This window comes from Stenella coeruleoalba (assembly GCF_951394435.1).
Source record: "Stenella coeruleoalba genome assembly, chromosome: 13".
Taxonomy (NCBI): Eukaryota; Metazoa; Chordata; class Mammalia; order Artiodactyla; family Delphinidae; genus Stenella; species Stenella coeruleoalba.
In genome coordinates, this window is record NC_137159.1 from 49,257,492 (window position 1) to 49,284,113 (window position 26,622).

At 36.6% G+C, this 26,622-nt stretch overlaps 1 protein-coding gene across 10 annotated transcripts in view; it reads left to right on the forward strand.

The window, feature by feature from the left end:
- Nucleotides 1–26,622, forward strand: part of NRXN1 (neurexin 1) — a 961,338-nt gene that overhangs the window by 806,276 nt on the left and 128,440 nt on the right. For all 10 annotated transcript variants that reach the window (XM_079940440.1, XM_079940438.1, XM_079940441.1 and 7 more), the window contains 2 exons: nt 11,961–12,050; nt 13,427–13,746. In XM_079940440.1, coding sequence (XP_079796566.1) covers nt 11,961–12,050; nt 13,427–13,746 — 410 coding nt within the window. The remainder of the gene's footprint in view (nt 1–11,960; nt 12,051–13,426; nt 13,747–26,622) is intronic.

Here is a 26,622-nt window from a genome sequence, read left to right on the forward strand (position 1 = left end):
TGGAGATTAATCCTTTGTCCGTTGATTCGTTTGCAAATATTTTCTCCCATTCTGAGGGTTGTCTTTTCGTCTTGTTTATGGTTTCCTTTGCTGTGCAAAAGCTTTGAAGTTTCATTAGGTCCCATTTGTTTATTTTTGTTTTTATTTCCATTACTCTAGGAGGTGGATCAAAAAAGATCTTGCTGTGATTTATGTCAAAGAGTGTTCTTCCTATGTTTTCCTCTAACAGTTTTATAGTGTCCGGTCTTACATTAAGGTCTCAAATCCATTTTGAGTTTATTTTTGTGTTTGGTGTTAGGGAGTGTTCTAATTTCATTCTTTTACATGTAGCTGTCCAGTTTTCCCAGCACCACTTGTTGAAGACACTGTCTTTTCTCCATTGTATATCCTTGCCTCCTTTGTCATAGATTAGTTGACCATAGGTGCGTGGGTTTGTCTCTGGGCTTTCTATCTTGTTCCATTGATCTATATTTCTGTTTTTGTGCCAGTACCATACTGTCTTGATTACTGTAGCTTTGTAGTATAGTCTGAAGTCAGGGAGTCTGATTCCTCCAGCTCCGTTTTTTTTCCCTCAAGACTGCTTTGGCTTCAGGATTTTTTGTGTTTCCATACAAATTTTAAGGTTTTTTTATTCTACTTCTGTAAAAAATGCCATTGGTAATTTGATAGGGATTGCATTGAATCTGTAGCTTGCTTTGGGTAGCATAGTCATTTTCACAATATTGATTCTTCCAATCCAAGAACACGGTATATCTCTCCATCTGTTGGCATCATCTTTAATCTCTTTCATCAGTGTCTTATTGTTTTCTGCATACGGGTCTTTTGTCTCCCTAGGTAGGTTTATTTCTAGGTATTTTATTCTTTTTGTTGCAATGGTAAATATGAGTGTTTCCTTAATTTCTCTTTCAGATGTTTCATCATTAGTGTATAGGAATGCAAGAGATTTCTGTGCATTAATTTTGTATCCTGCAACTTTACCAAATTCACTGATTAGCTCTAGTATTCTGGTGGCATTTTTTGGATTCTCTATGTATGGTATCATGTCATCTGCAAGCAGTGACAGTTTTACTTCTTCTTTTCCAATTTGTATTCCTTTTATTTCTTTTTCTTCTCTGATTGCCATGGCTAGGACTTACAAAACTATGTTGAATAGCAGTGGTGAGAGTAGACATCCTTGTCTTGTTCCTTATCTTAGAGGAAATGCTTTCAGTTTTTCACCATTGAGAATGATGTTTGCTGTGGGGTTGTCGTATATGGCCTTTATTATGTTGAGGTAGGTTCCCTCTAAGCCCACTTTCTGGAGAGTTTTTATCATAAATGGGCGTTGAATTTTGTCAGAACTTTTTTCTGCATCTACTAAGATGGTCATATGGATTTTATTCTTCAGTTTGTTAATATGGTGTATCACATTGTTTGATTTGCTTATATTGAAGAATCCTTGCCTCCCTGGGATAAATCCCACTTGATCATTGTGTATGATCGTTTTAATGTATTGTTGGATTCTGTTTGCTAGTAGTTTGTTGAGGATTTTTGCATCTATATTCATCAGTGATATTGGTCGGTAATTTTATTTATTTTTTTTGTAGTATCTTTGTCTGGTTTTGGTATCAAGGTGATGATAGCCTCATAGAATGAGTTTGGGAGTGTTCCTTCCTCTGCAATTTTTTGGAAGAGTTTGAGGAGGATGGGTGTTAGCTCTTCTCTAAATGTTTGATAGAATTCACCTGTGAAGCCATCTGGTCCTGGACTTTTGTTTGTTGGAAGATTTTTAATCACAGTTTCAATTTCATTACTTTTGAATGGTCTGTTCATATTTTCTATTTCTTCCTGGTTCAGTCTTGGAAGGTTATACCTTTCTAAGAATTTGTCCATTTCTTCCAGGTTGTCCATTTATTGGCACACAGTTGATTGTAGTAGTCTCATAGGATGTTTTGTAGTTCTGCGGTGTCTGTTGTAATTACTCCTTTTTTATTTCTAAATTTAGGGATTTGAGTCCTCTTCCTCCTTTTCTTGATGAGTCTGTCTAATGGTTTATCAATTTTGTTTATCTTCTCAAAGAATCAGCTTTTAGTTTTATTGATCTTTGCTATTGTTTTCTTTGTTTCTATTTCATTTAGTTCTGCTCTGATCTTTATGATTTCTTTCCTTCTGCTAACTTTGGGTTTTGTTTGTTCTTCTTTCTCTAGTTCCTCTAGGTGTAAAGTTAGATTGTTTATTTGAGATTTTTCTTGTTTCTTGAGGTAGGCTTGTATAGCTATAAACTTCCCTCTTAGAACTGCTTTTGCTGCATCCCATAGGTTTTGGATCGTCGTGTTTTTATTGTCATTTTTCTCTAGGTATTTTTTGATTTCCTCTTTGATTTCTTCAGTGATCTCCTGGTTATTTAGTAACATATTGTTTAGCCTCAATGTGTTTGTGTTTTCTACGTTTTTTTCCCTGTAATTGATTTCTAATCTCATAGCATTGTGGTCATAAATGATGCTTGATATGATTTCAATTTTCTTAAATTTACTGAGGCTTGATTTGTGACCCAAGATATGATCTATCCTGGGGAATGTTCCATGCACCTTTGAGAAGAAAGTGTAATCTGCTGTTTTGGGGTGGAATTTCCTATAAATATCAATGAAATCTATCTGGTCTATTGTGTCATTTAAAGCCTCTGTCTCCGTATTTTTTTTCATTTTGAATGATCTGTCCATTAGTGTAACTGAGGTGTTAAAGCCCCCCAATATTATTTTGTTACTGTCGATTTCCTCTTTTATAGCTGTTAGCAGTTGCCTTATGTATTGAGTTGCTCCTATATTGGGTGCATATATATATAGAATTGTTATATCTTCTTGGATTGATCCCTTGATCATTATGTACTCGCCTTCCTTGTCTGTTGTAACATTCTTTATTTTAAAGTCTATTTTATCTGATATGAGTATTGCTACTCCAGCTTTCTTTTGATTTCCATTTGCATGGGATATATTTTTCCATCCCCTCACTTTCAATCTGTATGTGTCCCTAGGTCTGAAGTGAGTCTCTTGTAGACAGCAATATATATGAGGTTTGTTTTTGTATCCATTCAGCAAGCCTGTGTCTTTTGGTTGGAGCATTTAATCCATTCACGTTTAAGGTAATTATTAATATGTATTTTCCTATGACCATTTTCTTAATTGTTTTGGGTTTGTTTTTTGTTTTTTGTTTTTTGTTTTTGCGGTACGCGTGCCTCTCACTGCTGTGGCCTCTCCCGTTGTGGAGCACAGGCTCCGGACGCGCAGGCTCAGTGGCCATGGCTCACAGGCCCAGCCACTCCGCGGCATGTGGGATCTTCCTGAACCGGGGCACGAACCGGTGTCCCCTGCATCAGCAGGCGGACTCTCAACCATCTGCGCCACCAGGGAAGCCCCTGGGTTTGTTTTTGTAGGTCCTTTTCTTCTCTTGTGTTTCCCACTTAGAGAAGTTCCTTTAGCATTTGTTGTAGAGCTGGTTTGGTGGTGCTGAATTCTCTTAGCTTTTGTTTGTCTGTAAAGCTTTTGATTTCTCCATCGACTCTGAATGAGATCCTTGCTGGGTAGAGTAATCTTAGTTGTAGGTTCTTCTCTTTCATCACTTTAAGTATATCATGCCACTCCCTTCTGGCTTGTAGAGCTTCTGCTGAGAAATCAGCTATTAACCTTATACGAGTTCCCTTGTATGTTATTTGTCATTTTTCTCTTGCTGCTTTCAATAATTTATCTTTGTCTTTAATTTTTGCCAATTTGATTACTATGTGTCTCGGCATGTTTCTTCTAGGGTTTATATTGTACGGGACTCTCTGCGCTTTCTTGACGTGGGTGGCTATTTTCTTTCCCATGTTAGGGAAGTTCTTAACTATAATCTCTTCAAATATTTTCTCTGGTCCTTTCTCTCTCTCTTCTCCTTCTGAGACCCCTATAATGCGAATGTTGTTGTGTTTAATGTTGTCCCAGAGGTCTCTTAGGCTGTCTTCATTTCTTTTCATTGTTTTTTCTTCTCTCTGTTCCACAGTAGTGAATTCCACCATTCTGTCTTCCAGGTCACTTATCCGTTCTTCTGCCTCAGCTATTCTGCTATTGATTCCTTCTCGTGTAGTTTTCATTGCAGTTATTGTGTTGTTCATCTCTGTTTGTTCTTTAATTCTTCTAGGTTTTTCTTAAGCATTTCTTGCATCTTCTCCATCTTTGCCTCCATTCTTTTTCCAAGGTCCTGGATCATCTTCACTATCATTATTCTGAATCCTTTTTCTGGAAGGTTGCCTATCTCCACTTCATTAGTTGTTTTTCTGGGGTTTTATCTTGTTCCTTCATCTGGTACATAGCCCTCTGCCTTTTCATCTTGTCTGTCTTTCTGTGAATATGGTTTTTATTCCAGAGGCTGCAGGATTGTAGTTCTTCTTGCCTCTACTGTCTGCCCTCTGGTTGGCAACTCACTTCTGAGTGCCAGAGTTCCAGCCCACAGTGGCCAGCAGTTTCTTCAGCTTGGGAATCCCCACTGGATCGTCAGCAGAACCATCAAACTTGACAGTCCAGTGGTTAAGACTCCATGCTTCCACTAAAGGGGGTGCAGGTTCGATACCTGGTGTGGGAACTAAGATCCCACATGCTTTTCGTTGGAGGGTCTCCTACAGAGGTGGGGGGTGGCCTTGGCTCACCGTGGGGACAAGGACACTGGCAGCAGAAGTTCTGGGAAGTACTCCTTGGTGTGAGCCCTCCCAGAGTCTGCCATTAGCCCCACCAAAGAGCATAGTATTTTATTCAATAGTTTTAACATTGTGTGTATTACAAGTTTCACTTTGCATGGCATATGTATTTTAACCATTTTTATTTGTATTTGCAATTAGTTTGAGTCAAAATATATTCTTTTAGAGAATATATTTACTTAAAAAATAGAGGTAGGCGTGTAGAGCTTTATGAAATTAAAGAGAATAATCAACTTTTGGGGTGTTAATATCCACATTACAACACATTTTTATCTGGTTTTTATTTCAATAAAACTTAGACTGCTTGTGATCTAGGTAAAATTCTTTGGGTTCTGCCACACCTTTGTCTGTTCTAATTCAGTGCCCTGTCTGAACTTCTGTGGCAACTACAATTTAAGCAGTGGTTAATTGTATACGTATGCATAGTTATCTATTATCTTGAGCTTCCATTTAACTTTCCTCATTTTGGCCTTTGACTCCCCAGCCGAAATCTAAGCCCTTTAATAATAGTCTCTATGTGATGTATTGATGTATGCCTGAAACAGTACTTTGAGTACACAGTGCTTATGTGTTAACTTCATTGAGTCAGATTGCTTTCCTAATGTATAGCTAAGCTGTAGTAAAGAAACAAAGGATTTGACTATTGGAACTAGAGAAGGAAGGTGAAGTCTTTTGGGTACATGAGATATGTCTAGGAAGAGTAGACATGGATGCATGCCTTGGGCTATCAATGATTGGCATGAGAGCAGAGATAAGAGGTGGGCAAGGAAGAAAAAAAGGCAATATGAAGTCCAAGCAAAATTCACTTTGTGTATTTTCAAATATATATATAGGTATGTATATAAAACAGTGAACAGATGGACCACACATAGTCCTTACTTGCAAGGAACCCATAATCTAGAATCAGTTACATGAAACCATTTCATCACAATTACAGTTACTGCTACTAAGTGTTACAAGGATGCACAATGGAAGGCTCTAGGTTAATTTGGTGGAGGGATCCAGAAAATGCTTTCCTGAGAATCATATAAGCTAATATCAAAAGAAGAAATAAGTTGGCCAGACTCAGATGTCTGTGTCTGTGTGCATGTTGGGATGGGTGGGAGTGTTGAGGTGTACACAGAAATGCAGGAAATTTCCAAAGCACGGTGAATGGCACCTTCGAAGAGGATTAGCTTGGTTGTAGAATTTGAAAGAAGTCCACAGTGACTAGAATTTAAAGAGTTAGAAATAAATGGTTCAAGATGAAACTGGCGAAGTAGGCAGGAGCCAAATGTTTGTTATGTACATATCTTAACGATACAGCAAATCATGTAATACATAGAACAGATATTTTCATTAAAACAGCTATATTTTTTTCACAACTTTGCCCCTTGAGGAGTGTCAATAGTGTTCAAAATCTACTTATTTGAAGCCTTGCCAGCTAAATTAGATATTACTGTATTGTATGGTTTGTACAACAACTATTCGTACAGCATGTAGTTGGAAATAATGTGATAATGCTGCTTTTAAAACTAGAGTAATTTTGCAAAACTTTGTTAAACTTTTACTTTGCTTTATGGGCCTAGGCACAGCCAAATGCCATGTTCTCATTTAAAAACAAAAAGTCTAAAAACAGACTCCTAATCTTCTCTGGAAGTATGTACAGCATTTAAGAACCCTTTTGTGTTTCCTTTCCTAGCCTTAAAAAAGAGGAAACAGGAAACCTTCAGAAGAAGCGAGTATCTTTGTTTTCACTTTCAGATTATTCTGAACAAATGTTGGGTTCATAAAGTTGCTTTTCCTTATTGTTTTCCAAGTATATTACTATGTCTTATCAAAACTGCCACTTTTATTTCTGAAGAGAAATTACACATCAGGGGAGATCTGTGAAAATGAGAGGAGAAAAATATGTGTTAGCGAAGTTCATATAGCTTGTCTCTACTGACCAATAGTCATAAAAATATGATTACAATTTTATTTCCCTTTGTTTTCTGAGTACCACCATGAAATTTAACTCCAATTCAAGGATTTGAGTTTTATTACTCCTTGCTGCTTACCTTGATTCTTTGAAATTACTCTTGTTTCCTTGAAGTCTACTGATTTATAAAAAATTAATATACTGTAGTGTGACCAAATATTATCGGTTAGGTGGGCAAGTAAAACTATCCTGAATTCAATCAAAATTGAGGGTGCTACACTTTTAAGTATGAATTATCAGATTTTCCGTCTTATTCTCCACCTGTGGAACCTTGTTCGAAATATCCATTATGTACAGTACCTTATACCCAAATGGCCACACCAATTAGAGCTAGAACCTATCAATTGGTAGTAGTGTTACTAGATGGGTCCTGCTTCTTGTCAAAAATACTGAATCTTGAAACTGATATAATGTTATATATCAATTATATTTAATTTTTAAAAAATTTATTAATTAAAAAAATTACTGAATCCTTCAAAATGAAAAGTAAACCAAATTTTACATACCGTTTTATTGTTTGAAAATTACTTCAGCAGAGACATGTATGTTGCTGGTGACATTTTCAGTGGAGGTAACAACAATTTTAACCCACATAAAATTAACTGGAGGAAAAAGAAAGTAAATCAAAAGAAAAACCTCATTCCACTTTTATCGGGGTAAAGGAAGTATGCAACTAAATTATTATCCTTTATTCAGTGAGAAGCTCTGGCTTTATAAACCTAATTCGTGTATTCAGTAGATTATCGTAGTTGATTTGCATGCTTTTTAAAAAGTTGAAACTCTACTTGGACACTTTTTATAATTCCAAAATGAATTGGTCTTTGACAAGTGGGTCATTACTGCTTTATCCTTACCTCTGATTTAGGATACTTGAAGTTGAAAATAGTTTCTCGCCTTTCATTTGATTTCAGTTTTCAGGTACACTTGCCTTGTTTTTAACCTCTTCTATCTGTATAAGCCTGCAACATTTGACTGTCCAAAGAAAATCCATGTAGTGTTTCTACATCCCAGCATGCTTGGTATCAGATCCCAACACTTTCCAAAGAAAAGTAAAGGTCATCAGAAATTATATTTATCTTTGACCTTTCCCGATCAAATGGGTTGTTTTATGTCCTTTATATTGCATGTAAAGTTTTAGAAGCATATCAAAGTAAGGACAGGATTAAATAAAATGAATACAATCATGCAGAGTTATTGGATACGTTATAAATAACATATCACCATGAATTTGTAAAGGAATGAAATGCTTTTAGGGCATTTTCGTAAAATAATGTACTTCATTTATGCCTTTCCATGTGCAGCTTGTTAATGAAAATCATGAAGTAGAGGCAAACTGTGGGCTTATTCCTGGTGAACTTAAACAATCGGAGCTATTTTGTACCCAATACTAAGAGGGGTTTGGGAATCATCTGTTAGGAAGACATTGTCACTCTATTTAGATGTGCCTTTGTTTGTTGATAATGTACTTATATACAATTTTTTAAAAAATTAATTATTTATTTTTGGTTGTGTTGGGTCTTCGTTGCTGTGTGCAGACTTTCTCTAGTTGTGGCGAGCAGAGGCTACTCTTCGTTGCAGTGTGTGGGCTTCTCATTGTGGTGGCTCCTCTTGTTGCAGAGCACAGGCTCTAGGCACTTGGGCTTCAGTAGTTGTGGCACGCAGGCTCAGTAGTTGTGGCTTGTGGACTCTAGAGCTCAGGTTCAGTAGTTGTGGCACCCGGGCTTAGTTGCTCCGTGGCACGTGGGATCTTCCCGGACCAGGGCTCGAGCCCATGTCGCCTGCATTGGCAGGCAGATTCTTAACCACTGCGCCACCAGGGAAGCCCCTATATACAATTTTGTCACAAGAAAAGTCATTAGTTTTATATTCTAGTAGAAAAACAAAGGATTTGGAGAATAAAGTCAACATATACTGAAGTAAGCGCCATCTGATTTCCTATCCATTATGCCAACTAAGAATAAAGTCTGTCCTTGGATTTCAAAATCAAATATTTCAATTAAAAAAATACTCTCGACTAGAAGATATCTGAAATCTGTGGGTTATGGGATTGTATGAGCCCATTTGTGTGGGTATCTGTCTTAAAAATTAGTGTGTCTTTTTATACCTATCTCTGCTGCCCACTCTTATTTTTTTCTTGTTGTTGTTAGATCACCTCTTTGTTATTCATTGGGAATGCAGTGTAGGTTCTCTTTTTAGCTGAGTCTCAAGAATCTTCAGAAACTATTGTTGATTTAAATCATACCATATCGATCATGTTAATTGTTCTGTGAGTGCCAGTTAAAGGTATGAGGGCAAATTGTATGTCTGTATGCATGTGGGTGTACATGTATTCTTGCGTTTTTATGTACTTTTCAAAATCATTCAAAAGGCTTCCATTTCCTCCAGCTGTATTATTTAAGACTTTTCTCTCTACTTTCCCTACTAATAATAACTATGTTTATCCGTTTTGTGGCACAGGGCAGTTATTATAAAAAAAATAATGAACTGATTGTACGGATGTTCAAATCAGTGATAATCATTAAAGACATAAAATTATAATTGAAATATTTGATGTTTCCTTTGGAAAGTACAAAGGGAGGCTTAGCTACATGTGATCTATCCTCTGGCACAAGTATTTGCTTTCCTGTGAATGTTTTTAGCCTGTGGAGATGAGATAATGGTGCCACAGAAGCTATCAGAATTTAAAACAAGATTTCCTTTGCTACTTCATTCTACAGATATTTCATAGGAGGTTCTCTGACAGATATTGTGCAAACACTGAGAATACAACAATAAACACTACACATAATACCTGACCTCATGGAATTTCAGAGTTCAGAGAGAAAATATTAATTGAATATGCAATTACAGGGTCAGTGCTTGTTACAAAAGAGCATGTATCAGGTGTCAGGAAAGCATATATTCAGGTGTCCTAATTTAACTTGGGGACATCAGGGAAGACCTCCTGAGGAAATAGTGTTCCTGCCAAGAAGACTCCATTAATGAGTCATGTTTGGCTAAGGAAAGGTGAGGATGGGATGGGATGGGAGTGAGGAAAATCTTGCAAGTAGAGGAGAGTACAAGTGCAAAAGTCCAGAGGTAAAAGGAGGGCTTTAGAAGAATTGAAAGAATTCTCATGAGGATGGAAAGAGGAGAGCAAGACAGTGACAGCCATGAGATGGGGCAGGGGAGGTGGGAAGAGACCAGATCACGGAAGTCATCATAAGCCTCATCAGGTGGTCGAGATTTTATCCTGAAGGCAATGGGAGGGTTATAATAGACAAGCGGCCTGATAGGGTGTTGGCTGACCTGTGGAGAATGGGTGGGATTGCTGTGGAGAGGATGCAGAGATGTCTGTTATTATATTGTAGTAGTAATTGGGCAAGAGGTGATTTGCAGCCTAGATTTGGGCTGTGTCTGAGGAAATAGATCATTTCTGATGATGGGAACACTCTAGCATGAAAAACAGCACAAGAGGCCACATAATTATAAAGTTGTCAGGAGAGGTATAATAGTGTAAATTGGTATGAGTGTTGCTCTACAAACAAGTCCATAGAGCAAAGGGTATGTGTTTTTGAAAGTATTTAATTTGCTTATCAAATTATGTGCATAAACATGTTCATTACATAAATCACATAGAAGCCAAAATACATATTCATCAAGAATCATGCTGCCATAAGACAAGTAATACTAAATTTTAGTATCTTTTTCCAAATATATTGATATACGTATACAGGCACACAACAGAGAACGTAAAATGTACACACTTCTTGAAAACAAAGATAGGCTTGGAATTCATGCTATTTTTTCCTTTTAAAAAAATTATCAATATACCAAAAATGTGTTCCCATAGGATAAAATACTATAACATTTTAATAATTTCATACTACAGAGAGCTAGATATCAATGTTTTTATTAAACTATATATTTGGTTCCACTTTGGTATTTACATTTTCAATTAAATACTAATGTATGAAATATTTTCAGTCATATAAAACTTCAAAGGACAAATTGATAAGGTCTAAATGATAGTTCTTTTCTCTTTCTCTAAAAGTGTGTGACTAATATGGTGGGTTTATTGTGGTAAGTATAGTATATGAATAAAACTAGCCTAAGAAAACATTTGTTAATTATTCTAAATCTGAGAAAAATGTATCTTTTATCTTCCCTAGTAAAATGCTCCAGTCTTTTCCTGTGGGCAGTACTACCTACCATTCACCATTTCTTTCACCTCTGAGTCCTCACGTGAGCTATTACCAAAATGTCTTAGTTCAAAACTCCACATTAGTTAATTTTCATAGAATAGAAAAGCTTCTGGCAATATACACGATTGAGTGCTGAGATGGCAGTCTAGATTCTTCCTAAGTGCTTCATAGATCAAGAAAACAGTCATCTATTTGCAAGCATTATTCAAGGTCAATTTAAACTATGTTTTTATCAGATAATTTTTTTATTCAAAGAATCAAGGCTCCCACTTAGTTTAGAGCTATGAATAGGGACCACTGTTGTGGCTTGTATTTGTTCCTGAAGTTATCATACCTTCTTTAGAATAGTTTAATAAAAAGCAAATATTTGAGCACATAATTTTTTTCAAATGTCATACACCTCAGTCTGTCGAGTTTTAAATGAAACTGAAGGACACTCAAAGTCACTTTTGTCAAAGCCTTTTCCTATCATAACATATTTGATGATGCAAGATGTATTCCCTTGTGATGTCCAAGTGGTTGATAAACCAATTTGTGTGGAATATACAAGAACTATTCAGACTTTGTGGTTTCCTTAAATGAGATGAATAAGAATTTCTCTTTTCTGAATAGGACGTAAAGTATGCTAGGCCTATTTTAGACGCTTCAGTGTGCCGAAGATGGTATTAAGTTTGGTGTTCATAAATTACTAATCTGGAATAAGAAGAGATTGAATGTATTTTGAAAACTTAAACCTGTTTCACCTGAACATGTTTAACTAGTTAATAAGAAACATCAAAAAGACAAAACCCTGAGATCAATGTTCATTTTTTTGTAAAGCTATTATTTGCTGTTTAAATTGGTTGTTCGGGTCTGTCTATAACATAAGTTTTAATAACCTAGCTCAAATGCAGATTTCTAATTTTCAATTAACATAGGAATAATTTTGTTTGCTAAAATAAAATAAATGAATGAATGACAAGTCTGAAACATGAAATGTTCTAGGTAGAACTTTTTAAAATTCCAAATTTCAAAAAAATCATGTGGCAACTGTATAGCTCAAGCTTTAAGTATTAACTTTTAACCTTTGACCTTACAGATTTTAACCAATGAAATGTCTCTTTAAACTTTAAAGGAAACAATGATAACGAGCGCCTGGCGATTGCTAGACAGCGAATTCCATATCGACTTGGTCGAGTAGTTGATGAATGGCTACTCGACAAAGGTAAAAAACATTGATTAAAACTTCAAATAAAAAAATAATTTGAACATAACCAAGTAGTACTTCATTGTAACACTAATAAACATAAAAAATAAATTTTCCGTAAAACTAAATTAAAAACAAATTTAAAACAGTAAAATGTAGATAGTAATATTTGCATTCCTTGTATAATAATTTCTATACATTTTTAGACGTACCAGCTGTTTAATAATCTTACCCTGTTAACTTAAGGTTAAAGGGACTGTTAAATATAATCCACTAACTCAATCTATGAAGGTACTCACAGCAAGCATTAACCCAAAATGATAAATCATTTATAGATTATATTACATGTTCCAGCCTCTAAATTATTAACTAAAATATATGTAGTTCTGATATCTTCATTATGGTCCTGAAAAAAACAACAAAAAAAACAACTCTTGGTTTAAACTCTAGGCATCTTAAATAGTGGGCAATATGGATTGCCAGTCAAAATGAAGTCCCTTTAACGTTTGCAACCTTCTAAGAGCATTTGGGAACAAGCCCTAATTAAAACTGAACTTAAAGTTGTGTGCATGCTTTTTATGAACAGAGAGCAATCTGCTAAAACTGGATACTCAATTTGATGATATTGGTACTGTTGTGCTGAGGATTGCTGTTTGATGGAAATGTGCCATAATTTCTCCATCGGTTTGTGTATCATTGCTGAAGCTGCTTTTTACATCTGAAGCTATATTTTTTTTCATTTTGTTTTGTTTTAATAGACTTGCTGAAAGCCAATCAGAAAAATCTTTTTGGATTTTTTTTTGTCTCTGACACGCTCAGTGTAAACTATGTGTTTCTTTTCAGTGTATTTGCCGGAAAACAGAATAATTCAAATAACAATGGACTATTGCCTTCAAAAAATACACATTTCTAAAGAAGAGCATATAGATACCTGTGGCCATTATGTGAATTATGAAATTTTTACCATAAATTTAAAATCAGATTTCAGCTGCTATAGATGAGTTTCTACCAGTGGTAATTTTAGAATGACAAATACTTGAAATATTAAATATCTCATTTTTAATTAAACAATTCAGACTTAAGAGACCAACAGTATAAGGTCTTGAGGTAAAAGGGGAAAGGAATCCACTAAAAATTAATTTATAATACATATCTTTGATTGGTCTTTTAGCAAAAGCACTACATTTATAATAAGTTGAGAATTTACAAGTATTTGCCAATGATTATGCATTTCATGGACACCTCATTTATAAGCAATGAATTATGAGTCAAATGCCTCTCTTATAGTTTATTGCTCTCATTATCCACCCCATGAAAGATCTGTTTTATCATCCTTTGTAGAATGTAGAGTTCACAGTCAACATTTTTGCATGTATGTAATATTATTTTTACAGGGCGTCAGCTCACAATCTTCAATAGCCAAGCAACCATAATAATTGGCGGGAAAGAGCAGGGCCAGCCCTTCCAGGGTCAGCTCTCTGGGCTTTACTACAATGGCTTGAAAGTTCTGAATATGGCAGCCGAAAATGATGCCAACATCGCCATAGTGGGAAATGTGAGACTGGTTGGTGAAGTGCCTTCCTCTATGACAACTGAGTCGACAGCCACTGCCATGCAGTCAGAGATGTCCACGTCAATTATGGAGACCACCACGACCCTGGCTACTAGCACAGCCAGAAGAGGAAAGCCCCCTACAAAAGAACCCATTAGCCAGGTGAGTACACAGATTTCATTTCTTCTTTCTGGATCTGTGATTATGAAAGTGGACTTTTCTGCATACGTGGCTTTTCTAGAATGGGATTATTTCTGATCTCAAGCATTGTGGCTTTTTTAAGACTTGCTTAATATAATGAATTCAGTTTGAGGATGAAATGTGTATATGCTGTTGGTTTGTGGTTTGTGAACTTTTATTGATATATACTGCTTTGTGATGGTTTGTGTGTGGTTAGTTGATGGTCTTGATTCAATAACCTTGGTCTAGCCCAAGCTGAGGGGATTGTCTACTAATTACACAGGTCTTTCACTGTTTAAGTTAAATGAACGAGTCAAATAGTGAAGTATCTGAAAGGCCTTGTTCAAGCTCAGCACTTCATCAAAATAAAATAAAAGCAAATTGGAACATCTTAAAAAAGAAATTGCCTATAGCACTTCTATTGTATTTTGAAGTCTGAAAATTTTGAATTGGTAGGCATGTGGCTCTCATCGTGAACGATAAGTCTACTATTTTACTGTTTATGGGAAAAACACACTGTTAGTTTATCTGAGGACAAAGACCCAAAATATGGTACTTAAAAACTGTCTTGGGGGCTTCCCTGGTGGCGCAGTGGTTGAGAGTCCGCCTGCCGATGCAGGGGACACGGGTTCGTGCCCCGGTCCGGGAAGATCCCACATACCGCGGAGCGGCTGGGCCCGTGAGCCATGGCCGCTGAGCCTGTGCGTCTGGAGCCTGTGCATCCGGAGCCTGTGCATCCGGAGCCTGTGTTCCGCAACGGGAGAGGCCACAACAGTGAGAGGCCCGCCTACCGCAAAAAAAAAAAAAAAAAAAAAAAATCTGTCTTGGGCCAACATATTTCATACATTATATAGCTAACTGCCCTCACCCATATTTCACTTCAATGAGCTTATTTTTCAATCTTATGTCTAAAACTTTTGAAAAACAATTTTTAAATGTCACACTTGTACAAGTAGGAAGTATATTTATTCCATCAAGGTATACTTACTGATTGCCTACTATGTGTCAGGCACTGGCTTAAGTATTGGCATTACATCAATGAAGAAGAGAGAAAAAAACACCTGCCTCAGAGCTTACATTTCATAAAGGCTTTTAGAATACTGTTGAAATTCTATTAGATCTCTGTTGACATTTATAGCCTTTGTACATATTCTGTTGCTAATGCTTTCAGAATTGTGTGTTCTTCTTGGCCCAAACTTGACTGTTTGCTTTTGTTTTGTTTTTGGTAGTTAGTGAATGTCTCTAGTAGGTGCCATGTAAAGCTTTCCAAAGATATGATTCTTACTTTTCTAGAAAACCACGTACTAAAGAAGCAAGAATGACACCAATTATTTTTTAAATTGCTTTTATTTCAAATGTTTGAAATAGATCATGTGTCACATTTAGAAAGAGAGTAAAAGAAGATGAATTCTGTTCAGATCAGCACCCTATCTACTAATTAACATATGTTTACCAGAGAAAGAAGAAAATAGATTCTGAGTTTTACTTTGAGTAGGAAGGAGTGGGAGGAACAGAATAGAGAAAGAGAAAATGTCCTAGAAGAAGAGAGATGACCAAAAAGTTGTAAAGTCTGTAAATTTATAAATGTAGTATTTCATATTATACACCTATATGCATCACTTTTTTCTTTCTTCTCTCTCCTTTTTTAAAATTTGCATTTGGCCACAAAGTAAAAGGGGCTGTCTCACAGGGTGTTCATCAATATGTGTTTACCGATCACACTACATGTGCCATACACTGTTCTAGGCGCTGGGGATACATTAAGGAACACCAAACAAAAAGCCCCTCCCTTATGAAATAGACATTTTAGTAAGAATGTGTGCTTAGAGTAAAATCATTTTGTCGATTTTCTGTGTCTTGTTTGGGTTTATAAGATTGTTAATAATTGCACTTAGCCTCTTGGATAAAGACTTGTGTCTTTAGACAGATTTATGCATGCCCAACAGCTCCGTTTGATATTCTTTTCTAATACTTCACTAATGATTTGTTATTGTGTTTATTGGTTTACGGTTTATTTAACGATAAGCAGGTTATTAAGGCAAATCTGATATAGGAAAATGAAACACAGAGCTATGATAGACTATTTCCTTTATGTAAAATAATTCATAAGAGGACATTCGGAAATAGAAATGTTCTTGTGAATAAAATTTGAAATGATCAGATTTTTTTCTTAGTAGTCTTGTTTCATCGTTAATGAAATCACAGCCGCTTAATTTACTAGGTAAACCAGATGTATCCCAAAATAAGGAAAGAATTATCAGCCTTACTTTTATGTTTTTATCAATTAGTACTCGCTATGTATTAAGAAATTGTTTTTTAAGTAAACATTTGTAAAATAGCTATTTCATTTGCAAGTTAAACACCTAGAAATGAAGAAATTAAAAATTTATGCATTTTATAATATTAACTAATGTGAAAGGAAAACAGTTAACTGCCCATTAATTGCCAATGAAAAGAGTCTCTTTTGTTGTAAGCTATAACATGTTTAAAGATAGCAGTGGTTTATGGAAGTAAATGATCTGATCAATTAATAATTACTTGGTTCATTTGAGGAGGTATTGACTTAAATAAAAGATTACTAGGTTCATTAAAAAATACATATTTAAAATCTTTAGATTTTTAACAGACCAATAACAGCAATTAAATAATTTGGATTAATATACTACAAATATTCAACAACAGTGTTTAAAATTGTACTAAAAGTTTTTAAACTTCTCTCTTGGGGCTTCCCTGGTGGCGCAGTGGCTGAGAGTCCGCCTGCTGATGCAGGGGACACGGGTTCGTGCCCCCGTCCGGGAAGATCCCACATGCGGCAGAGTGGCTAGGCCTGTGAGCCATGGCCGCTGAGCCTGCGTGTCCAGAGCCTGTGCTCAGCAATGGGAGAGGCCACAACAGTGAGAGGCCTGTGTACAGCAAAAAAAAAAAATTCTCTTTTAAAAGGATATGTTTGTGATTACAGGTAATAAGATGTGAATGTATGGGGGAAAAACTACTAGGGAAGAAAGCAAATTATTTATTTTTGACTAACAGAATAATTTGTTGTAAATTTACTTTACTTCACAGTTGATTTTTATCTTGCCCTCCAGCTACAAAGAGATTACTGATATATGTAGAATTTAAATGTTTGTTAGAATTGTCAGTCTTGACATTTAAATATGCAAGTGATTTGTAATGCTAATTCTAAGACTGTAACCTTTGACCTGCCTACTTTCATCAACCTCAACCGCCTTACCAAATTGTGTACCAGGGAGGTCATTTTATTTTTCAAAAGCCACACTGGACTGTTTTCTCAATCAAGGTGTATTTTCCTCAGCAATAGCTACAATGGCAGTGTACTTTAGGGTGATTGCATGTTTTCGAACTATGGAAACAGATTTTTGGTCAAGCAGAATTAAATTGGATTCATTTCAGATAGATGAGATGAGGTTTGTTCAGCCAGCCTGCAGGGCAAGTAGTAGGGGAGAATTTTCAGTTTTCACAGAGTCAGAGAATATAAAAGAGTATTCACAAAATGTCATCCCATAAGATCCTGTTACATTCCTACTTAGAAGTAAATATGCTTTAAAAAGAAAAAAAAAGGTTTTCTTCTCTGAATGATGATCAATTTTAAGACTGATGTGTACTTTAGGAAGATATGATCTATGTCATGAAATAATGAGGACATTTACCAACCTTTCTTATGAAATGACTTGAAAAAATGTGAATGTAAAAATATTAATAGTACTTTTTATATGGATTATATAAAGTTGATAAAAATTTGTTTTACTTATGATATCTAATATCAACATGTTTCCATAAGACCCACTCATCCTAAAAAAGAGAAACTTTATAAGGCTAATCTCAGAAAGTGAATATTTGCAAATAATTCACAGTATTAAGTTCTTCAGGATGCTGAGAGCTTCTTGGGATTTTTGATGGCTGAGTGTTCCCCCTTCTTCTGAATAATTTGCCAATGTCTTACAATGTACTTGTAGATTTACTTAAATGAGTAAAAGTACGCCAACATGCAAAGGGCAATGTTCATTCCCTTTGGTTGCCGGTTTGTAAAGAAAGGAAATTATTTCTTTTCAGATCAAGATTGTGGAATTTCTTTTGGTCTGCGCTTTGTATCACATTTTGTGATATTGTGGTTCTTTCCTTCAAGAATATTTTACAAGTTATTTACATACCGTAGACAACATGGTTCCATAGTAATGCCTTTTGCCTAGAGGAGGTATGGTAAAACAGAAAGATCACAGCGGATCAGGAGACCCGTTTCCAATTTCAACACAACCACCTACCTTTTCTGTGTAACTTGGACAGGTGGGTTAACCTCGCTGCACTTTGGCCTTGCGCTCTGTCTAAAATAAGTGGGTTTAGGAATCTCTTGAATTGTACTCAGCTCTAAAACTTCTCTGACTCTAGTGATGATACTCTTAATTAGGTCTTCTGATGCTTATTTAATAAAGCATAGATTTCACCCTTGACTTTTACACAGTGTGGCATGCAACTCAGTTGGCCTGTATAGTCCTCTTGTGTACCTGGTGTACCGATGTAATTATTAATAGTATCCTTTTCTGACTCTCAAAAGCATCCCATTTTCGTCTGTAAATTATATTCCATTCTACTTTTACAGCATATATAAAATCTATCTTTGCAAGAAAATCATACTTCATAAGAATAATAAATAGAGAAGCCCTGTCCTTTCATTCAGAGCAGTAGCTGATTCTGGTATCCTTACTTGGTTTCAAGAATCCATAGCCTTTTTCATCTTCTTTTCATCTCATTTCAAAAATCTTTTCATCTCATTTCAAAAGTCTTGAGAAGGGGGCTTCCCTGGTGGCGCAGTGGTTGAGAGTCCGCCTGCCGATGCAGGGGACACGGGTTCGTGCCCCGGTCCGGGAAGATCCCGCATGCCGCGGGGTGGCTGGGCCCGTGAGCCATGGCCGCTGAGCCTGCACGTCCAGAGCCTGTGCTCCGCAACGGGAGAGGCCACAACAGTGAGAGGCCCGCGTACCAAAAAAAAAAAAAATCTTGAGAAGGGAGACAGAATAAGGCTTTGAGAGATTCTGGTTTTCGACTGGAGGGACTATAGTTTGCAACTCTTAGTAAGAAATTAAATTGTAGACTGGGGCAGAATCAGTAAATATAAATGAAATGTATTGGAACAATCTAGTTAGGCTTATTTCAGAGTGGAGGTAGCAAACCTACTCAAGAAAAGGAACTATTGAGGATTTAAAACATTGGTAGGTGGTCAGGACGTGTATCTTCATTTCCTACTGAAGTCATTGGCATTTGATTCCTATGGAATGTTCCAAAAAGAATCCCAATTAGGATTCAAGCAAAGAAAGAGTGTTTGAATGTGTCACACACTGCTATTGCTTCCTGGTGGCTTTGGAGATACTCATAAAAAATTAATACTATTTGTTTGAAAAATGTAAGCAGAGTGCACACATATTTCCATGAAAAATATCTAAAACTAACAAATAACATATTGTAACTTCAAAGAACAAAATTTTATTTTTTTATTAAAAGTATTAATTAACCTTAGCTGTGGCTTCATTATTAAAAAAATAACTGCATTACTTACAATTATGTGTGTTCCTGATAACTACTCTGCATTTTAAAGTACTAGTGACATGAATAATTAGTTTTATTTTCCCTAGTCCAATCATTCTGCTCAATTCACTTAAACTAATGTACATTTCTACTGCAAATTTTAGTGCATACTGAAAAGAAAAACACTTGGGTGTAGATTTGAAAATATATACAAAGGCATATTCTTCTGAAACTAAGAAGAATGGTGCTGGCTAAGAAAAGTGCAGCTCATTGTAATTTTAAATGTAGGTAAGCACTTCAGTTTAGAAGGTGTTTTTCCCCTCATTGTGGGTAAGCAAAAGTTCTGGGATATATACATTTTAGAGTTTATTTTAAGAATTATTGTGTTCAGTGCATATTCTTTAGGGCCTGGAGGTTTCACTGGATGAAAAGGTGCTCTCGGTGGATGCAACCTTGGTTTTGAGACATCTTTGGACAAGGCTAGTTCTAGACAAAAGTATCCATCCATCCACCCATCCATCCATTTATTCACTTAACGTATGTTTGCTGAGCACTTACTATATACCAGGCAATGTTCTAGTCACTGGAAATACAGCATTGAATAAAATTAGATTTTTCTGTACAACGCTCATATTCTAGTTAGGGGAGATGAACAATAAACCTTAAAACAGCATACATGGGATGTCAAGTGCTATAGGAATAAAGCAGAGAGGAGAGGGGATGCTTGTGCGTTGGGGCTGCGGGGGAAGCATAAGACGGGAATCTTTTCTGAATAGATATGGAAAGGTTATTAGTGATATGGCATCAATTATGAAAGAACATTGGGGGTGGGGGGGGCGGGAACTCTGCATGCCCTGCCCTGTGTGGTCCTAAGGACACAAGACACTAACTAATAAGTGTCTTGTTAATTAAATCAGAAGAGTAATCAAATTCTAGGGATGCACGTGAATGAGGAAGAAATGAAGACTCAGAAAGTACAGCTTGGTATTATTCTTGTTATTTTACACGTGAGAAAAATTGAGGCAGAGAGAAACTAAGTAACTTCCCCAAGGCTATGCAGCCAGCTTCTTTTCAGTGTACGTTAGGGTGATCTGGTCCTCTGCCCTTAAATAGGTCCTCTGTCCAGAATCTCATCACTTCCTGCCTTCTCATATTCTAAACTAGCTCAAACTTCTCATATTCTAAACTAGCTCAAATGATCTCCACCCAGGTGTCAGGCTGCTCTTTCAAAAATGCAGATATGGGCCTTAATACATCCAGGTATTCAGGACAAAGAGCAGATTCATTGGATGGTTGTCAGGGTCCATTGTTCACAGCTGGCCTCCTATCTGCCTCACTAGAAGTTTTATCTCCACTCCTCCACACTCTTTTCCCCTGATCCTGTTGAACTACTAACAGAAACCTCTAGAGGTCACGCTGTTTCACACCTCTCTGTCCTCTGCCTGGAAAGCCCTCTCCTTTTTTCACCTACCTATTTCCCTCCTTCATACTCCTGCCAATCTCTCAGTCTGATTCTGCCTTCTGAGAGCTGACAGTCTGAAGAAGCACCACTGGCAAGGGCTGTTAGGGGGCAGTATTGCACAGGGGTCAAGGGCAAGACTCCAGGGGCCTGAATGCCTACTTAAATGTCAGCCTTGGGCTTCCCTGGTGGCGCACTGGTTGAGAGTCTGCCTGCTGATGCAAGGGATGCGGGTTCGTGCCCCGGTCCGGGAAGATCCCACATGCTGCGGAGCGGCTGGGCCCGTTAGCCATGGCCACTGAGCCTGCGCGTCCAGAGCCTGTGCTCTGCAACGGGAGAGGCCACAACAGTGAGAGACCTGCGTACCGTAAAAAAAAAAAAAAAAATCTCAACCTTACTTTCCCTACATACTGGCTCTGTGCCCTAGGCAAGTTAGCCTCTCAATACCTCTGTTTCCCATCTATAAAATGGGGATGCTGGTTTCATAAGCTTATTGTGAGGATTAAATGAGTCAGTATAGTATGTGAACTATATACACTTACTGCTATTTGACAATTTGTATTACCAAAAAAAGAAAATTTCTTATGGTTCACCCTAAAATACAGAGAAGTAAAAAAATGTCTGACCCATGTAACCATTATACAAATGATAGTTACGTTTGAAAAGCGTTCCTCAAGTACACTGTATAAATTAAAGCATCTTTCTTACCTTTAAAGATATTTTCTCTGCCCTTGAAAACAGCTCTGAATGGATGTTTCTAAATCAGAACTCAAATGGTGTGGTATGTACTGTGCTGAATTCTCTGTTGAACGTGTTTTCCACAAGGAGGCAGCACCATTCCCCTAGAACAAGGATGTGGGAAGGGGTGGGAGGCAGGAAATGATTCAGAGGGAGAGGTGTCACTGGCATTTAGTGGGAGAGGACCGTGGACCCTAAATATACTGCATAATGAAGAACTCTCCGCTATCCACTGTTAGTGGGTAGTGAAGAACTATCCGCTGTTTTACTCACCTCCACCCACCATCACCACCATCACCACCACCAACACCACAATCTCAAATCACTGTTGACGGAGCAGCCCAGAAATTTCATATACCTGTTTCCCAGCTGTTCTCAGACAGAAGCTCATTCATAGTATGACACTGAATAGTGCAAATATGACTTCTATCACTATCCTCAATAACGTGTCTTGATTAAGGAGCTTAAAAGTCACGATATACTCCTTTTTCAACTTGGAAATGAAAAACTTCAAGTACTTCCAGCTGTGAGTTAGACCAAGTTGGGTTTATGATTCTTGATACAATTTCTTTTGATATCATTTTTATTACCATGGGGGAAATAGAATGACTTAAAACTCTGTATCTAATTAATATGTGGCAGTAATTTCAGTGAGTATTTTCTCAGAAAGAACTGGTGAGGTTGGCTCCCTTTCTGATATTTCAAGTCTCAGTTGTAGGACAAAGGAATATCTTTTTATTATTAACAATGCTTTTTCTTCTTTCATGATATATGTTAAACAGTAAGTATTGTTCAATAAACTAGTATCAAGATTAAATTTAAATCTCTATGATTTTTTTTTAATTGAAGTAGAGTTGATTTACAATGTTGTGTTAGTTTCAGGTGTACAGAAAAGTGACTACATATATGTATATATATGTATGTAGGTAGGTATATATATATATGCTTTTTCAGATTTTTTTCCATTATAGGTTATTACAAGATATTGAATATAGTTCCCTGTGCTATACAGTAGGTCCTTGTTGTTTATTTGTTTATCTCTTTTATATATAGTGTGTGTATCTGTTAATCTTCAACTTCTAATTTATGCTTCCCCCTCCGTTTCCCCTTTGGAAACCATAATTTTGTTTTCTATGTCTGTGAGTCTATTTCTGTTTTGTATAAGTCCATTTGTATCCTTTTTTAAATAGATTCCACACATAAGTGATACCATATGATATTTGTCTTTCTCTGTCTGACTTACATCACTTAGTATGATAATCCCTAGGTCCACCCATGTGGTTGCAGATGGCATTATTTCATTCTTTTTCATGACTGAGTAATATTCCATTGTATGCATGTATACCACATTTTCTTTGTCCATTCATCTGTCAGTGGACATTTAGGTTGCTTCCATGTCTTGGCTATTATAAATAGTGCCATTGTGAACATTGGGGTGCATGTGTCTTTTCGAATTAGAGTTTTCATGTTTTCCTGATATATGACCAGAAGTGGGATTGCTGGATCATATGGTAACTCTATTTTTAGTTTTTAAAGGAACCTCCATACTGTTTTCCATAGTATCTGCACCAATTTACATTCCCACCAACAGTATGAGGGTTCCCTTTTCTCCACACCCTCTCCAGGATTTGTTATTTGTAGATTTTTTAATGATGTACTTTCTGACCAGTGTGAGGTGATACCTCATTGTAGTTTTGATTTGCATTTCTCTAATAATTAGCCATGTTGAGCATATTTTCATGTGCCTGTTGGCCATCTGTATGTCTTCTTTGGAGAAATGTTTATTTAGGCCTTCTGCCTGGTTTTTGATTGTTTTTTTAATATGGAGCTGTATGAGCTGTTTGTATATTTCGGAAATTAATCCCTTGTTGGTCACATCATTTGCAAATGTCTTCTCCCATTCTGTAGGTTGTCTTTTCCTTTTGTTTATGGTTTCCTTTGCTGTGCAAAAGCTCTTAAGTTTAATTAGGTCCCATTTGTTTACTTTTGCTTTTATTTCCATTACTCTAGGAGATGGATCCAAAAACGTATTGATGTTATTTATGTCATAGAGTGTTCTGCCTATGTTTTCCTCTAAGAGTTTTAAGTTTTAAGTCTGGCCTTACATTTAGGTCTCTAATCCATTTTGAGTTTATTTTTGTGTATGGTGTTAGGAAGTGTTCTAATTTCATTCTTTTACCTGTACCTGTCCAGTTTTCCCAGCACCACTTATTGAAGAGATTCTCCTTCCTCCATTGAATATTCTTGCCTCCTTTGTCATAGATTACTTGACCATAAGTGCATGGGTTAATTTCTGGGCTTTCTATCCTGTTCCATTGATCTATGTGTCTCTTTTTCTGCCAGTACCATACTGTTTTGATGACTCTAGCATTGTAATACAGTCTGAAGTCGGGGTGTGTGATTTCTCCAGCTCCATTCTTCTTTCTCAAGATTGTTTTGGCTATTTGGGGTCTTTTGTGTTTCCATACAAATTTAAATTCTTTTGTTCTAGTTCTGTGAAAAAATGCCATGGGTAATTTGGTAGGGACAGCACTGAATCTGTAGATTGCCTTCGGTAGTAGATGATTTCTTAAATTTTTATTATTTAGTGCCTATATTAGGTTTTCTTATCAGTTAGCATCACTGAAAAGTTCCCCAACAAGAAAAATATATTAACATCGTTAGGCTGGAACCTCAAGAGGAGATCTAGTTAATTCATCTGCCCCTATACAGCACTAACCAAACAGTTTTCACTGTCTTCTCATCATCACTGTTCTCTTTATGTAGGCTCTCAAGCAGACAAATAACACCAGTGTTAACCAATAGTTTCTCCGTTAGCATAGTAAATGATAATTAAAACAAATGAAAACATAGCAGTGTATATTTGTTTTTATTAACTTACTTATTTTCAGCCATGATGCATGTTACCTATAAATCTGCAATACTTTTATTTAAAATTATGAATTAGCAAATATCTTTTGTGTACCTAACATATAAAATGCACTTTGCAAGGTATTGAATTCCTGAGGATGAGTGTGAGGTACCTAGAGATACAGAGTTGTACAACAAGAACCAGCCATTTCTCAGATATGTAGAGACTCCATACATGAAACGTAAAGTGCCCTAAATCAACAATAGTAAAGCTTTTGTACATCACAGATGTAGAGTCTGTTATTAACAGCATCACTGGCACAATTGAAACCCTGAAACAAATTGACAGGACGGAAGATATTTTAGTCTTTTTTTAATAGCAAGTGATTTGAAGCAACACCCTTTTATTACTTAACATGTCCTGAGTGTTGGCAACGTGCTAGACACTACTCTGAGTCTGAAATTACCCACATTCTGTGGAAAACTTTTTCTAAAATGAATGTTATCATCTGTCTATAGGTTTGATAGGGTAGCTGGTGGTGCAGGCCCCTTTTGTCCTCTTTTAAGATTTTCCTAGTCAAGAGGGATGTGGAGGCTCCCCTGAAAGGCATGTGGGGGAGCCGAATCACCTCCATCCCTCCATGGAATAAATACTGTGCTGTTGAGGAAGCCTGGATGCTGCTGGTTATGTGTGTGAACTCAGTGTTGGACTATTGTATGGAGTAAAACATGAGCCAGTAATAGAAGGAGCTTTAAAATCATGTTTATCGTGGTGACAGATTCTTTACATCAGCTAAATTTACATAAGCAAACATCTTAGTATAGCATCTGGCACAAAGTAGGCGGTCATTGTTTCCTTCCTCAGCATCCTCGTTTCCATTCCGCCACCACTCTTCTTCCTTCTCTCTGTTTGCTCCTTTTTTTCCTTTCTTCCTTCCGTGTGTGCCAGACCCCGTTCTAGGCATTACAGATGCAAAGAAGATGACGCAAATCTCAAATACGAGAAATGGGCCTGACTTTGATCAACACCATCCAAGGACTGTGTAACAAATATATTCAACTATAGATTCCCTGAGATACTGGCAGGTAACCACATGAGGAGTCTCTATCTGCTGTACCATGTTAAGCCAGCTCTTACGAGATCTTCACTAAATGTAACCCAGCATGAAAAATTCAGCAGGAAAACTTTGGACCTGGAACTCTTGAGGGAAGCTTATTTTCATATTTTCTACACCTCTTAGCTTACCTCTACGGTAACTATCCCTGAATGTGTATCAAAAGATTGTGTGTACAGCTAGATTACAGTGTAAGTACTTGTGTCCACAGGTCCAAAGAGAGTATCAGTTTCTTTCAAAAGAAAATAGAAAATATTCACATTCCACTAAAGGGAGTTTCTCTTGTTCTAATGCCCATATTTCAGAAGTAAAAAGGATTCGTCAAGATTCTCTCACATTTTGTGGTGAATTTCCTGTATCTGACCTTTCCCTGCACAGCATCAACTGGCCATTAGTAATAATTCTAGACAGAGTCAACATGGTAGTCCATAACAACAGATGGAAAATAAGACATCACAAGGCAGCCAAATGACCCACTTATTCTGTTATGAACTGATGGCTTTCTACTATCCAAAGTAAGCATTTTCATTATAGTTTTAGATAGAGGTTTAATTATATTTATGCCTGAAGTTGTCTGTGGTTTATTTCATTGCCTCATTGTCTTATATACTCTTGTCATTGTGACTTTGCATTCCACATTATTTGGAAACTTGATTCAGAAAAGGGGAAAAAAAAAAAGAGCATGTTACTTAAAGTACCCAATCTGAAATTTATCGTTGGTACGCTAGCAGTAGTAAACAAAATACAACCTCCCGTTTTCAGTCTTTGCAGTGTTACTCCCTCTGCCAGCAATGTTCCTGTTTCCTTCTTTTTTCCTGTGCTGCAACTGTACCTGTGATCTTACTCACAGTAATTGACTCTACCTTTGTAAAGTTCTAAAGCTTTGCTAATGTTAATGGTATGAGATGATTTTAGACCTTGCATTTCACTTGAAGCTTTCCGGAACAGCCCTAAGCAGGATGCATTTCTTGTTTTCATAGCACTTTGGAAAAATAGGTAAATATATATTCAGATAAGTAGACATACAGGTAGTTATTTATCTATCAGAGCCTTTAACTTTTATTTCATTTTCCTTTTTGACAAGCACCTGAAAGTCAAAACCTATGCCCTGTTCACCTGTGCAGGCTCAGCACCTAATGTGCTTGGTGCAAAATGGAC